Source organism: Mycteria americana, chromosome 1, assembly GCF_035582795.1.
Source record: "Mycteria americana isolate JAX WOST 10 ecotype Jacksonville Zoo and Gardens chromosome 1, USCA_MyAme_1.0, whole genome shotgun sequence".
NCBI lineage: Eukaryota > Metazoa > Chordata > Aves > Ciconiiformes > Ciconiidae > Mycteria > Mycteria americana.
This window is the reverse complement of record NC_134365.1, coordinates 153106474-153120537: the sequence shown is the minus strand read 5'-3', so window position 1 is coordinate 153120537 and position 14064 is coordinate 153106474. Positions and strand designations below refer to the sequence as shown.

General features: G+C 37.7%; 1 protein-coding gene across 1 annotated transcript in view; it reads left to right on the top strand.

Annotated features, from left to right (window-relative positions):
• The window catches only part of UXS1 (UDP-glucuronate decarboxylase 1), a 67116-nt gene that overhangs the window by 18286 nt on the left and 34766 nt on the right, over positions 1-14064 (top strand). Inside the window, exons 4-6 of the mRNA XM_075524821.1 lie at positions 1481-1524; positions 6128-6188; positions 11020-11200. Coding sequence (XP_075380936.1) covers positions 1481-1524; positions 6128-6188; positions 11020-11200 — 286 coding nt within the window. The remainder of the gene's footprint in view (positions 1-1480; positions 1525-6127; positions 6189-11019; positions 11201-14064) is intronic.

Here is a 14064-nt window from a genome sequence, read left to right as displayed (position 1 = left end):
TGTGTGCAACAGATCTTTCTCCAGATGTTTTTAGACTTCCAGTCTAATAACAATAAAACAAATTTAATAGATACAAAAGTCTTTGAGGTCAATACCCTCTACCCCTTGTGTGGGTGTGCGTGACCGTACTAGCATAGTCTGGTCTGCCTAGCATCTTGTATTCCAAAGATTGTGTTCTTGGTTTATGTCTTTTTGCATTCCTCTCTTTTTTTTTTTTTTTTTCTTTTTCCTTTTTTCTTTTTTTTTTTTCCTTTTAATTCTGGTAAACATTGCAACAAGCATTCTGAAAATCCCAGTTGTTTAAGAATGGTCAAATGCTTGAAATTCAATGGGTAGATCAGAGTTACTGTAAGGTCTGAGAAGTTGAGCATTTCCGGATCTTGTTTTTAAAGCTTTAGCTATATAGTATCTTGAACCATTAGAATAAGTATAACTGTTTCAAGAACTATTTGCTGCTCCACAGAGCTAGATATTTAATGAACATAAATGACAATACTGTATTTCCTGTTCCATATTCATTTAACATGAATATGCAGCTTATTTCAGTTCATGAAGTTCCTGAATTATCTAGCTCTAAGCAGCAATATTTGTACGAAACAAATTAATGGTGGTTGATGATGTGTTGCTATGTAGTACTATTTCAAGTGATAACCCTCTGATGGCTTTCAACTTATGTATGGCCCTAGATGGTAAACTTTGTGACAAGGTTTTAGTAAAGTTAAAAACGAGTTCAGGGGCTTGTTGCAATTTGGCAGGACTGTTAAAAATTTGGGTCCTGTGATAAAGAACCTGAAACTGATGCTGTCTTAAGTGATTCTCTCTTTCAAAGCACTGAAACTGCAAACAGAAGTCTTGGTAGGTGAACTGTATTTTCTAACAAATTTCCTTTTAATATTTTTTAAAAGCCTAGATATACCTTCAAATCATGAGGTAAAACATATCTTAGATTTTTAAACATGTTTCTTTAAATTCACATACCATGTTCTGAGAGAATTCTAGCCTTTGCACTGGAGCTAATGCCTCTGCTTCTGTGTCTGTGTACTCTTAAGTATGTGTATCTGCTGTCCATTTAAATAGTTGCAGTTTTACTGACTGTCCTATTGTGCTGTTGCTCAATATAGGTTGCTTTTGACAACCTCAGACAAGTCACTTGTGACTTCACTTTGACAAATAGGATCATAACATTGGATGTTCTTATCAACAAGGCTATGGTACTCATAGCCTTGGTGTTTTGTTTTCAGTGGTAAGCTAAGGGATTTCACACTGTACTAGGTAATCTGATTTTTGGTGAAAAAGGTTCAAGGATTTTTTGATGTAAAGGATGCTTTAAGATGCAAGTTTCTTGGAGTGTCTTCAGTGAAGCTGTTCGTAGGAAACTGTTTGCCATGATTTTTGCTCTAAAATAACTTCCTATATGCATGTTTTGTGATGTGAATCTTGTTCTATTCTTCAAAGATTAAATATTATTCCTATATTTTAGGCTGTTGCACCTCTAAGGGAGAAAATCAAAGATCTAGAAAAAAGGTACGTCTTTTTTGCTAGATTCGGGAAGCAGTTAAAAAGCATAATTTCTGTTCTGTAGCAGTCAATTCTGTAGCTGTAGGCTTGAGATAAATGTTTTGCGTATACCCTCAGTACCTTTGGATTTTTATCATATGTAATATTATATTATCATTATATCATACACGTATAAGTGAGGATGGGGCCTTGAATGCTGGAAGACATTAATGCTTAAGGTATTCAGGTTGATTAATCCCACTAAAGTAAACTGGGAGTGCTGGATTTTTGTAAAGTTCAAATCCTGTGGAGGAATTTGCTGGTTTGAGTCCAGCTGGTGAACGGATTACCATGGTTTAGTAAGTTCAACCCAGGTGTGTGCTAAAACATACTGGTTTCAACTTCAAGAGACTGAAAATATGTTTCATCTCACTGTTGTGGTTTAACCCCAGCCAGCAACTAAGCACCACACAGCTGCTCGCTCACTCCCCCCCCGGGTGGGGTGGGGGGGAGAATCCGAAGGGTAAAAGTGACAAAACTCATGGGTTGAGATAAAGACAGTTTAATAGGTAAAGCAAAACAAGGAATTCATTCACTCCTTCCCATCGTTCAGCCATCTCCAGAAAAGCAGGGCTCCATCATACGTAATGGTGACTTGGGAAGACAAATGCCATCACTCTGAACATCCTCCCCTTCCTTCTTCTTTCCCCAGCTTTACATGCTGAGCATGATGCCATATGGTATGGGATATCCCTTTGGTCAGTTGGGGTCAGCTGTCCTGGCTGTGTCCCCTCCCAGCTTCTTGTGCACCCCCAGCCTACTCGCTGGTGGGGTGGGGTGAGAAGCAGAAAAAGCCTTGGCTCTGTGTAAGCACTGCTCAGCAGTAACTAAAACATCCCTGTATTATCAACACTGTTTGCAGCACAAGCTGAAACATAGTCCCATACAAGCTACTATGGAAAAAATTAACTCTACCCCAGTCAAAACCAGCACACTCGTATTTCCCACACTTGTGATCAGTTATCATGGTTCAGCTAATGTACAGTGATTTCCTTGTGAATCTTATCCTGTGCAGGTGCTTTGGATGAGGCTGACTGACTTGCTTCTCTTGGGATTTGTAATGGAATGTGGTATCTTGGATTAAACTGGATGATGTGATTGAGGAAAAGCAGACAAGCTTTTTGATGAGCTGCAGATATTTAATATGTGCTGTAGTTCCACAAGCACCTTAAATTGACATAGTTGTTTAAAAAAAAAAAAATTAAAGCCTGATCCATTTCTCCCTGGCTGCTTGTTTCTACCCTGCAACATCGTTTCTTCACTTTTATGCCAGCAGAACCACTTGAGTGCTGATAGTAAGCTGGATGAGGAAACCACATATTTCAGTCTCTCTGCAAATAACTCCCTCACTCCCTAGCCTGGTTGCCTTTCTGCCAGATCAGTTCTCCCATCTGAGTGCCCTCATGGGGAGATGCTTTTCATCACAAAATAAGGTCTGGAATACAGGTGGGAATTGTCAGCTCTGTCAAGGACACTGCTGCTTCTGACAGTGATCCTGTTTCACAGGTGGCACTGTTGATTTCCCAAGCAAACAGCTAGCTGAGAATGCTGCATTACAAAGGGCCAAGTCTGGACTTATCCAAGCAGTACCAGTAAGCCTGGTGGTTATGTATGGCATACTGGTGGTTGTGTGCTGTTCCTCTGGAGAGGGGCCAGAATCCCATTGCTCTTGGCCAGAGGTGCGCTTGACACCCACAGTGTTTTGGTGTTTGGAGTTTTGTCTTGCCAGTGAGCAGTTGCCCCTCCTCCTCCCACTCCTCCAGTGCTGTAAAACAAAAGAAAAAAAGAGGAGAAAAAAAAAAAGTCAGTTCCGTTTTTTAACAATTGATTTGAAAGATTCAGTTTATTTCAGGGAGAATACTGATCTGATTGCTTATCTCTTAATATCAGCATGAACTTCATGGATCAAACTAGGTGATGTATTGGCAACATGAAACAAATTGCAGACTGTGTCACCTGTAGTAGTTGCATGTGATACTACCATACCAATTGGTAACGGTCAAATTATAAAGATTTTATGTTCAGATGAAATTTTTTAAGTCCTGCCTCTGTTCAATTGACTTATTTAATCTTAATTGATAGCCCAGTGTATCTTCAGCTTCAGTTGTTGGCAATTCAGGTATTTCCTTCTGCCATTCACAGAGGACCTTTGTGAGAGGGTGTCCTGATTGGCTCCTTTTTTAATAATTGTGATATTATTCCAAATGAGCAATGAGTTGTTGGGTGGAACCATTAAGTTAAAACTTCTCCCAGGAGCTGTCTAAATACTCTTTTCTTTTTGACTGGTGTTTGCAGTGTATTGATGAGTCTTGTTTCAAATGTCTAGCAATGAGGAGAAAGAATCAACATATTTTTTTACTTCTGTGTGAGCCGATCTGGGAATTATACTTTCACAAAATGTGGGCTTATGGGCTCTTATGGCCCATATCAAAATTTGGGCTCTTATTGTTGTTGGGTTTGTCAAATAATATAGCCATTTACCTCTGCTGGTTCAACTGCATGAGGCTTGTTGCAATTAATAATTTTTTAATTTTATATCTATGTAAAGTGACAGTACATAACTACTCACTGCCAGATGCCTGAAGGCTGATTCTGCTTGCAAAGCTTACTTTCTAGTGTCAATGTTTTTTTTACCTCATAAGCTGATAAAACCTGAAAGCAAGCCATTCTCCTGGTTTTGGGAAGCAGGAAAGACAAGAATTCCCTAATGCTAGTCTCATGACAAGAGATTGTTTAACTGAAGCTAAAGTTGTAAAGTTTTTATTAAAAATTTGCACAGCAAAAGCATTGCCGTGTAGTCATGAAAGGAAGCATTAGGCCAAGATAGACTGAACATTGTTGCCAAAAGATGAACATTCAGCTGGATCGGTTTCAGACTCCTGCCCACTGCCTCTAAGCTAGTCCTTGTGTAATGGAAGGAGCAAAAATGGTTGGGAGGTCTCTTTGGCACCAGTATTACTCCATGCTGGGTTAATGTGACCTTAAAATAGTGGTCTTAAAAATGGAGGAGACTGACTTTTACCTTGCATCAAGTTATTTGGAACTTCACTTTTTTTTTTAAACTCCGTAAGCCTCTTGTTATTGGTGGATTTGCCTTTCTCTCACAGGAAGGCTGTGTTTTACACGTCTGCATTATACTTATGCACTGCTGTTTCTCATTGCTTCTCAGCTTAAATCAAAGAAATAGGGTTACTATTAGTGACCCATGTGGGCAAGTGTAGGTAGCTTCTTATTTCAGTCTTCCCGTATGGGTAACACTGGAAGATTCCACTACCATATTTCCACTCTGGCATGAAAAGTTGACACAAGTACAGAAGCAACTGTGCTTTGCCTCTGAAAAATTCCTGTTGAGCCAGTGCTGCAGGTTAGAAGCAGAGGAGTGCTTCAAGATCAGAGGTGTAGGGTCAGTTCAGTTAGAGTCTATTTGTGAATAGATGAAAATGTAATCTCAGTGTGAAGTCTTGGCCTATATACCTCCTGTGTGCTACATCCATTGCTTCTCTAGCATGTGTACTTACTGGAGGAGAAGGGTAACCATAGTTTGACTTCTGTCCAGTGTCACACTGATATTTAGTTAAGGAAAACCTGAGCTATTAAAATTTTGCCAAGACTACAATGCTATATTACTGAAATAAATAAAATAAAATTCACACCTTCTTTCACACCTTCCTCTGGAGGACTTTGTTGCTGTATGCAGAATGCATGCCAATGGGGGGAGAAAGAAGTTATATAATTCCATGTTCATGAAATAATCTATGGTTCTGAGCATCAGTTTTAAGCTTGAGAGAGCACCTAAGATTTGTACGTCACATAAATTTATTTTAGGATGTCTTAGTTTTGATTTGATTCCTGTAAAGAAAAAGGTGCAAAAAAATTAAAGTGAAACTAGCTTGAAGACCATCAAAACAATGGCAGTCTAGCTATTTCTGAGAAGAAAATTAGGATTAGCTTTCATACTGAATAAGCTGTCTGTTAAAAATTCTTCAAGTATCTTAAAGAGTTTCTTCGACATTCTGATTGTAAACTTTACATTGATTACTGTGAAATTTTGAGGAGCATTCAAACTTTATATTGTAAACTTCACAATGAAACTTTAAGGAGAAATGTTTGAAGTCAATGCGGTAAGTCAAAACAACTTGCTTTCTTTTCCAGAACTTTTAACAAGGTTGTTTGCTTTTTAAAACTTTTCTTAAAAAAAAAAAAAAAAAGTCCAATCACTGCTCATATTTTATTGTTTTATTCTCCTGGATGTCATGCCTGGCACCAGTTATGTTCTCAAAAGATAGAAGTCAAGTGATTCGTTCTAGAAAATCAGTTAAGCAGAAATTTTAAAAGCACTTTTTGCAGATCAATTTTTATATTTCTCACAGTGCTTTTACAAAGCATAGGCATTTTCTCATGTTGGCCCGGATCCTTCTTTAGAAAAAAGGACTAAACATACCCGTAGCAGAACTTTAAGAATGGGAGGTTGTCAAGAGTAGTTTTTCATATTTCAAAGACAGATATGTGAAAAGAGAAGCAAGGCTGAAACTTACATAGCTTTTCTTCTTTGTTTTGAAATGTTCTGTAGTTTCACCCAGAAATACCCACCGGTGAAATTTTTATCAGAAAAGGATCGTAAAAGAATCCTGGTAAGTTGGTATTTATGCAGGGGTTGGTTTTGGGAAATAAAAAAAAAAATCTGTGGAATGTAATCAGTCTTGTAGGATTACTTAAAGATGTGAGCAGGAATAAAGTAAATTACCTTGTATGTCATATGTGCTGCACAGGGTTTAGAGTAGTACTTACACTTACTCTGTGTTGATGTTCTCAAATTCAGCATATAGATAATACACTTGGGCTCTGCTTTGGAAGTTTGACTTGCCAATTAAGCTACTCTTCTCTGCTTGTAACATCTCAGGACTGCATTGCCAAAGGGTCTTTCATCTTGTTTTCCCAGATGGCTTAAACTTGCAGAGACTGGGAAACTTTTTAGGCACGTCTTGACAGAAAGCTTGTGTGACTGAATTGGACAAAATCTAGTCATAAGGCTAGAAAAGTAGCTGCTCTGCAGCACTGTTAAGAAGGACCAGTTAATTAGACTGAGGGAATGTTCATTTCTGTTATCTTCTATGTTGTTTCTGATATTTTTCAGCATCACAGGTAGAAGAGGAAGGCAGGTTAAGTCAGGGCAAGTAGTTGTCCAAGGCATTCCTAAACTCAGCAAATTGTGCTACTGTAACATCAGCTTTCCAGTTTTGTCTACAAACGCTTTTGAAGTTAGCTGTGTCCTAACTTTTTTCTTGTTTCTCTCTGTCCTGGGGAAAAAAAATTGTCTCCACATTTTGAAGAGGCAGAGAAAGTATAGCTACTTAAGATGTGTAAAAATAGAAGTATGAATTTCTGCCTCTGTAGTAGAGAGCAGTGTCTGGGACAAATCCCTGCTGAAGTGCCTAACTTATCTGATGTTCTCCCTTGCTTTGACTCTTCAAAATTTTGAAGAAAAACACTGAAAAGATGCAATTAAAAAATTTTGGTTTTACTGCTTTATTAGACAGTAGTCTTCACTGCTATTGCAAAACTTCATAAAGAATAAGTGTTACCAAATTAGTTTAGTTCTTCAGTGTTATTCTGTCATTTTTATGACAGTGAAGGAGATAGACCTGTAGGCTCCCTGTTGCCTTGTTGAATGTGGAAGCTACATTGTGGAAAACATCAGAGAGAGGCTTAATTCTGAAAAATCCTAAATTGTGTGCTCATGTGTCTAAGTGTAATAAAGTTACCTTAATGTTATGTTTTTGTGTAAGCAAGAAGGTACTTTAAAGAAAAGTATTGCTGCAAGCTGTTAATAGGCTATGGAGTTCTTAATATTAACTTTTAAATTTTGCCTCTTAAAGGTACTGTATATTTTGATAGTCTGTTGCTTCAACAGTGATGGCAAGTAGTTGGAATAGGAGTATTTTCTGGTGTCCTGGAGGTAAATGGCTTTTTGGTGTCTGTGTGTTTTGTAGAGTTTAAATTACTAAAGACAAAGCTGGCCAAAAGGATCAGTGAGTTGTTCAGTGGTTTCTTCTCTGTTGTGGTGGGAGACTAGTGGGAACTCAGATGGGCTTTCACAAGCCTCCTGCCCATGTGGGCAGTTTCATTCTGTTAGAATGTCACTGTCGTAATCCTGCAGGAAAAATGTTGAGTAGCTGAAGTCAGTTATTGAGGACTCCTGTAGACCTTACATGACACTTGAAAGTTTTTCAGAAGTAAACACAAGAATCGGCAAGCCAAGTGAACTTTGGTAGATTATTTTCTTCATATTTTGTTGATACTGCCTCTTTTTCTGGAATCCATTCTAAATTTTAATTTTTCTCCGAATGCAGCCTCCACAGTGCTGACCTGATCAGACAATAGTTCTAGCAGTTATTTTTTATTATACTGCATCTATTTGAAGATGATTGCTAGTAGGGGTGGTATTTCAGCTGAGACTAGATACTCTGGCACTTTCATTCAAAAGAGCTCAAGTCTTCATCCTGTTGTGCATGATTTATCTACTTGCTCAGTTCTCTGAAGTGACTAGGCCACAAGCTTTTGTATGTAAGAGAAGGAATTCTGTTAATATTATGGATTATAGCGTTGACATTGGTTCAATCTGTTGTGTGGGGTTTTTCTGAATTGAATGTGGTAGACCAATTAAAGCATAAAATAAAAAAAAATATAATTTCCATATTATGGAAATCCATGGGACATTAGATGTTTTGAGTCTGACTGCAGACAGTAGAAATGAACCCATCTAGCAAATACACAAACTTCGAGGTGCCTCTAGTGGAGGAAATTATCAGTAATATTTGTGCCTTTCAGTAGATGCGGAAGTTACCAAGCATATTGGCACTACTAAGTAATTAAATATTTTTATTAATGATGTCTTATTAAAGAATGCCTATTTAAGCCCCAGGTGCTGGTGCTTCAATTCTGATATGGAAATGATTCACATACAGTATATGATTTTGTAGATTAATATGTCATTGTGATTTGCAGGAAGTCATATTTAGAAATGAATTATATTGTCCTTGCTTTTATGAGTGATTACAGGAAGGTTATACAGAGAGCTTCAGTGATAAATCATCTTTTCTTTTTTTTTTTTAATGTAGCCTCAAGTAATGATAAAAAAATTAATTTATACGGTTGTTTACTTTTCCAGGGGAAATTCAGCTCCTTTTCCAAGTAGTTCTTTATCTAATACCTATGGAAGTGATATGTTAATAAAGCTAACATAGATTTATCATAAAAACTTACAGATTTAAAGTAATTGGAAACTTCTTTCCAGACAAAATTGGTTTGTGCTTTTTTTCCTTTTTTTTGCTTGCATATAGCCTAGAAGAATGCTGTAAGCAGTGCTTGGTTTGGTTTATGTTTTATTCCAAAAGGGAGAGGAGGAAGCAGGCACCTCCTTTTACTGCACCAAAGACATATTGCGAGCATTGAGTTTGTGTTCTCTGGAATCCTGGAAATAGAAGTAGCAGCAGGGGATTTCCTTGGCCTCAGTTGAATTCTGAATAGGTTCAGGTCATCTACAGAAAACTTTTGTCCTGGTCACCACACAAAGACAAAACCCATGGAATATTCAGAAAGGCTGCAGTTCTCTTCCAAGTCAGGATAAGCTTATGGTAGTAGGTTTTCCGTGCATATTATTTTTTCCTTGGTAAGTGGTGGCACCTGGCAGAGGGCTGTTCTCCCTCAGTTACTACCCTTCTTCTTTTCTTGTTCACAGAATTCTGCCAGAAACCTGTTCTTCCCTCCTGTCTGTTCAGGATACTGGGAGCCCTGAAATTATTTCTTTTTTTTTTCAATGAGGGCTCCTCCTAAATCCTCTTTCTCCTTCAAGTTTGTCAAGGAACTGAATCTCATATTGAATCCTCTACAAGGAAGCCCGATAAACCCAAAAGAATACTAGATAGACCAACTAAATGATTCTTTTAATAACTGGTACTTACAATGTCTTTGACATGCTGATGGCCCTGAATTTCTAAGAAGAAAAACAAGTGTGAGAATACAAGAAGTGGACATTCAAGTTTTTACAGAAGAGAACAGATGTAGTTGTCTTCTTTTCCTTTTCAGTTTTTGATAGCTTTCTATTTGCCTTTGTGTCTTTCCTGTTTTAAAAAAAAAAATTTCTGCTAATCTGGCTTTTTTCAATAGTGGATGGGGAGGGAGTGGGCAGGATAAATGTTTAGGCTTTGACTACCCCAAAGGGAACGAACTTCAAGCATCTACATCCTTCTCCACGCAGCACTTTGTCATTGTAGCACATCATCCATTCCTTAGATTCCTGCTTGACAATTTCACTATGTCCTTTTGTTGTTTGGTTAGTTGTCACTGCAGCTGAAGTATGGAGATCACAGCTGAATCACTTTCAAAATGTGAACTTGATCATGCAGTCATATAATATAGCTGATGCCACACAGGGCTTTTACAAGTCCCTTCATTCTTTGAGAGTGGTGATCTGTCATGTCTTTGTGTGTTCTTGAAAACAGCTTATGAAGTGTAGAGAAAATAATTGCTTCTGTAGATAAGTATGTCTGGATGTGTCACACAACTTGCAGTTCTACTACTTACTGTGTTGACTGCTTCAATACTGAGTTAATGATTTTTTTTGTTTGCTTGTTTACTGTTAAAGTCTGAGGTGCAGAAAGGGAAAAAATAACTTCCTTGCTTCTACATCTGCAATGGAACAAGAGTACAAGTTTTTAAATATTTTATTTCTGCTTATTTCTTTGCAGTAAAACATCATAAAGTTCCAAGACAGGCAAATGCTGGATGTCGGAGCTAATGGTATGAGAGGCTGAAAACAGAATGATAGGATGTGGGCTATGGATGCATTAAAACACAAAAGGAATAATTTTGGTTTTAGCAGATATTTCAAATGAGATATCTTCAAAAGACTTGCTTTTGTCTAAGAATATGCTTCCTTCCTTCCTTCTTTGTATGAAGGGTGAAAGAGTTCATAGTACTTACCTAGAACACCTGACACGTCTTCCATCTAAACCAGACAAAAGCTGGATTTGACATTTCTGATATTATAAATCTTCCACAAAAATAACCTGGCATTCTGTTGTCTCTTTTCTGAGAAATGAGAATCGCAGAGAATTCTACTCCTACCTTTTTGGGTCTTTTTAGGCTTTGCTGTTGCATAAAAGGGCACAATCCAATTTGAAGGAAAAAAGGAAAAAAAATCTAATCTGAAAAGGGATTTTGTTGATGTGAATGGTTAGCTGAACTTCTAGCCTGACAGTGATGAAAAGTGTCAAGCGTCTTTCTTGAAATTTTAAATGCTGTAAATATTGGATGAAAAAAATTTAAGGATGGAAATGGAGTTGTTTCCCCTGGGGTAAGCAAGGACCTGAAAGCTACTGTTCTTCTGTCTTCATGTTTGTAGACTTTGTCTGGTGTTTCTGTAAAAAGAAAAAGAAATTTATACCAACTGTCCTAACGCAGATAACTGGAGGAGCAGGGTTTGTGGGTTCTCATCTTACTGACAAACTAATGATGGATGGCCATGAGGTTACAGTTGTGGACAACTTCTTTACGGGCAGGAAAAGAAATGTGGAGCACTGGATTGGTCATGAGAACTTCGAACTGATAAATCACGATGTCGTTGAGCCGCTGTACATTGAAGGTGAGTAGTCTCTGCTTTGGTATCTGCACTTTGTTGTGCTTTACCCTTGTAAGTATGTATGTCTCTAAAGAAATGAAATTTATGCACTGACTTCTGGATCTAATACCTGTATGCTTTGTTTATTATTAGCCTAATTCCTGTTACCACTGTGGAGTGAGAGGTTCAGAGCGCTTTTATCTTTGAAATCAATTCGTTCTTTCTGAGTGGACAGGAGGAAGGAAATCTTAAAACTTCCTAATGTGACTGATTTTGTGAGAAGGCAAGATGGCAATGGGTCAGTCTGTCTGACCCATCCATTGTCTTACGTCCCTGTCTGCCTGCACAGGCTTACTGTGCACACAGAGTCTGTGGTCTAGATATGTCATGAACTGAGAAGTTTAATTCAGGGCTGCAGTTACGCTAGAGGGCATACATCCTGCAACTGTGTATGGCCAGTTGAGAGGAGAATAAGCTCTTTCAGAGGACAAGTCAGCTCACTTTCCTTAATTGCCTTATGTGTCTTCTGTGGAAAACATTGCTCCTACTTTAGGTACATGCATTCCACAGCCTGTAGAATAGGAAAATGGCAGCACTGAATTTCCCAAGTTTTCAACAACACCCCCACCCCCGCCCCCCCCAAAAAAAACCCCCAACAACAACAAAACAAACAAACAAAACCCAACAAAAAACCCAACCCTCTAAACAAAGAAAGAAACAAAACATTCCGCTTTGAAGAAGTGGAAGTAACTCAACATCTAAACTATCATAAACCTCAAACTATTATGCCAAGGTGTAAGACAGCATTAACATAGCTGTATTTGAGAGATATGTGCATTGATAGACTTCTGTGGGGGTATATAAATATATAGTGAGTCAATGAAAAGGTTACTCAAGTTACACTGCAGTTCTGGTGGGTTTGCTCCATCCCTTTAAACCTTTGTAGCAATGTATTTGTTTCATTTTTTTAAACAAAATGAATCTCAGGTTGTATCTTTTATTCCTGCTGAGTTCTAATGGATGGAATTTCACAGAGAAAACCTCTAGCAATCGCATCTCTTGTATTATTGCTTGTGATGAATGCCTGACAACGCTACTGAAACAGTCCTGCAAACACATGCTGCTTCTCTGCTCTGGCAATGCACTGGTTCAGTTACTGCCTGTTATTTTACTTCAAACTTTTGCTTCTACTGACAGAGTAATGGGACTAGGATCTTATTAATTGACTTCAAGTGCTGGTAGCTTATACCTCACCCAGTTCAGTTTGTCAGTTTTCCTAATCTTTCCCCTGTGTTACCTTCTTTCTGACTGATTACACTTGAGACCTTCTCAGAGAATTATCATCGTTGCTTATACTGTTTCCCAGTTACCAGGCACTAATGAATGGGAATTTTGAGATCCTTCAGCTACCTCTCCCATGTTCTATGTAATTAAGTCACTAATTCCCCATTTTGTGCTGACAACAAGTTATAACATGTTACTCAGTGGGCAGTTTATTGAATGTCTTCTCATCCTCCAACAGCATAAATTGAAGCTGGCATGGCTAAATGTTAAAATAAAATTAACTTTGATATACTGGTATAGGAACATGATAAAATTTCATTTCAGTGCAGAGTTTACATTCCAACATGGGGGGGGAGATGAGGCAATGAGAGATAGTTATTGTAACAGATTAACAAATCAGCGTATGGGTCAATACTTCTTTTCTTAGTCCCAGTTTCTCCTTTTTACTTGTAAATAGAAATTGGAATGACTGTGAAGTCATGACAAAAGAAGGTTCATATCTAAAGAATTCCTGTTTATTTGCTGTCCTGTTTAAACAAGGCCATATAAGAATGTTTGACACTTAAATTCCAGAGAGAGTAATCAGTACGTTATTTCTGAAAAAGACCTCATTTCTGATCTAGAAAAGGACAGTGTTTGCACTTTTGATATGGAAAGTGAGTTTAGTCTCAAGATATGTAGCTTTCACTAAATCTCTTGATGCATAGGGTGTTTTTTGTGTGTGTGTGTGTAAGCATTACTGTGAAGCTAAAATCTACCTTGTCTGAGTCATTATCTTTGATCTATGGCATGAAGTGGCACTCAGCATTCCTGGATCTTGATCTGGATTGGCCAGAAACAGTAATAAATCACCTAAACACACATTTTACTTCTCAGCCCTGGGATACCTATAGTTAACTGTAGAGTTGAATGACTTTCCTCCTCCTCCACTAGGATTTCCTTTGCTTTAGCATTTGGAGAAGATGTCAGTAGAAAACTCACAAGAACATAGCTTTCACTTGGGCTTTTTCAAGCAGAAAAACAAAGGCCCTGGATTCTTTAATGGAATGAAAGTAGTTTAGGAATCTTGAAAGACAGAAAATAGTAAAAGTAAAAAAAAAAGTCTGAAAAGAAAATTTTTCAAGCTTTATATAATAGTTTGCGTAATTTTTTAATTGTAGTTGAGTTCTGTGTTTTAAAGTACTTGGGATTTTTAAAGATATTTTCATTTCAGCCTAACCCTTAAGTTGAGTTTTAATCCACTAATAAATGGAGGGTTTTTTGGAACAGGAAGACAATTTTCTTTTCTGAAGAGTGAGGTATAAAGAAAAGCATCTCTTTCAGGTATTATCAGCAAAAAAGTATAGAAATCCACTTTTAATAGGTCATTGGCTTGACTGGGACTAAAAATGCTTTTATTCTTAAGGACTTTGCTGGCTTGTAGGTCCGAGTGGACTTTAGGGCTAAACCCAACAGTCTCACAAAATTGGCCAAAAGAATAGTCTATAGCCTTCTTGTGAATAATAACCTTCCAGAAGTCAAGATGATAACATTTTACTAAACACTGTTACACAGCATTGCAGAATTGTTCCGTCTCCGAGGCATTTCACAGATAACTTAAGGCA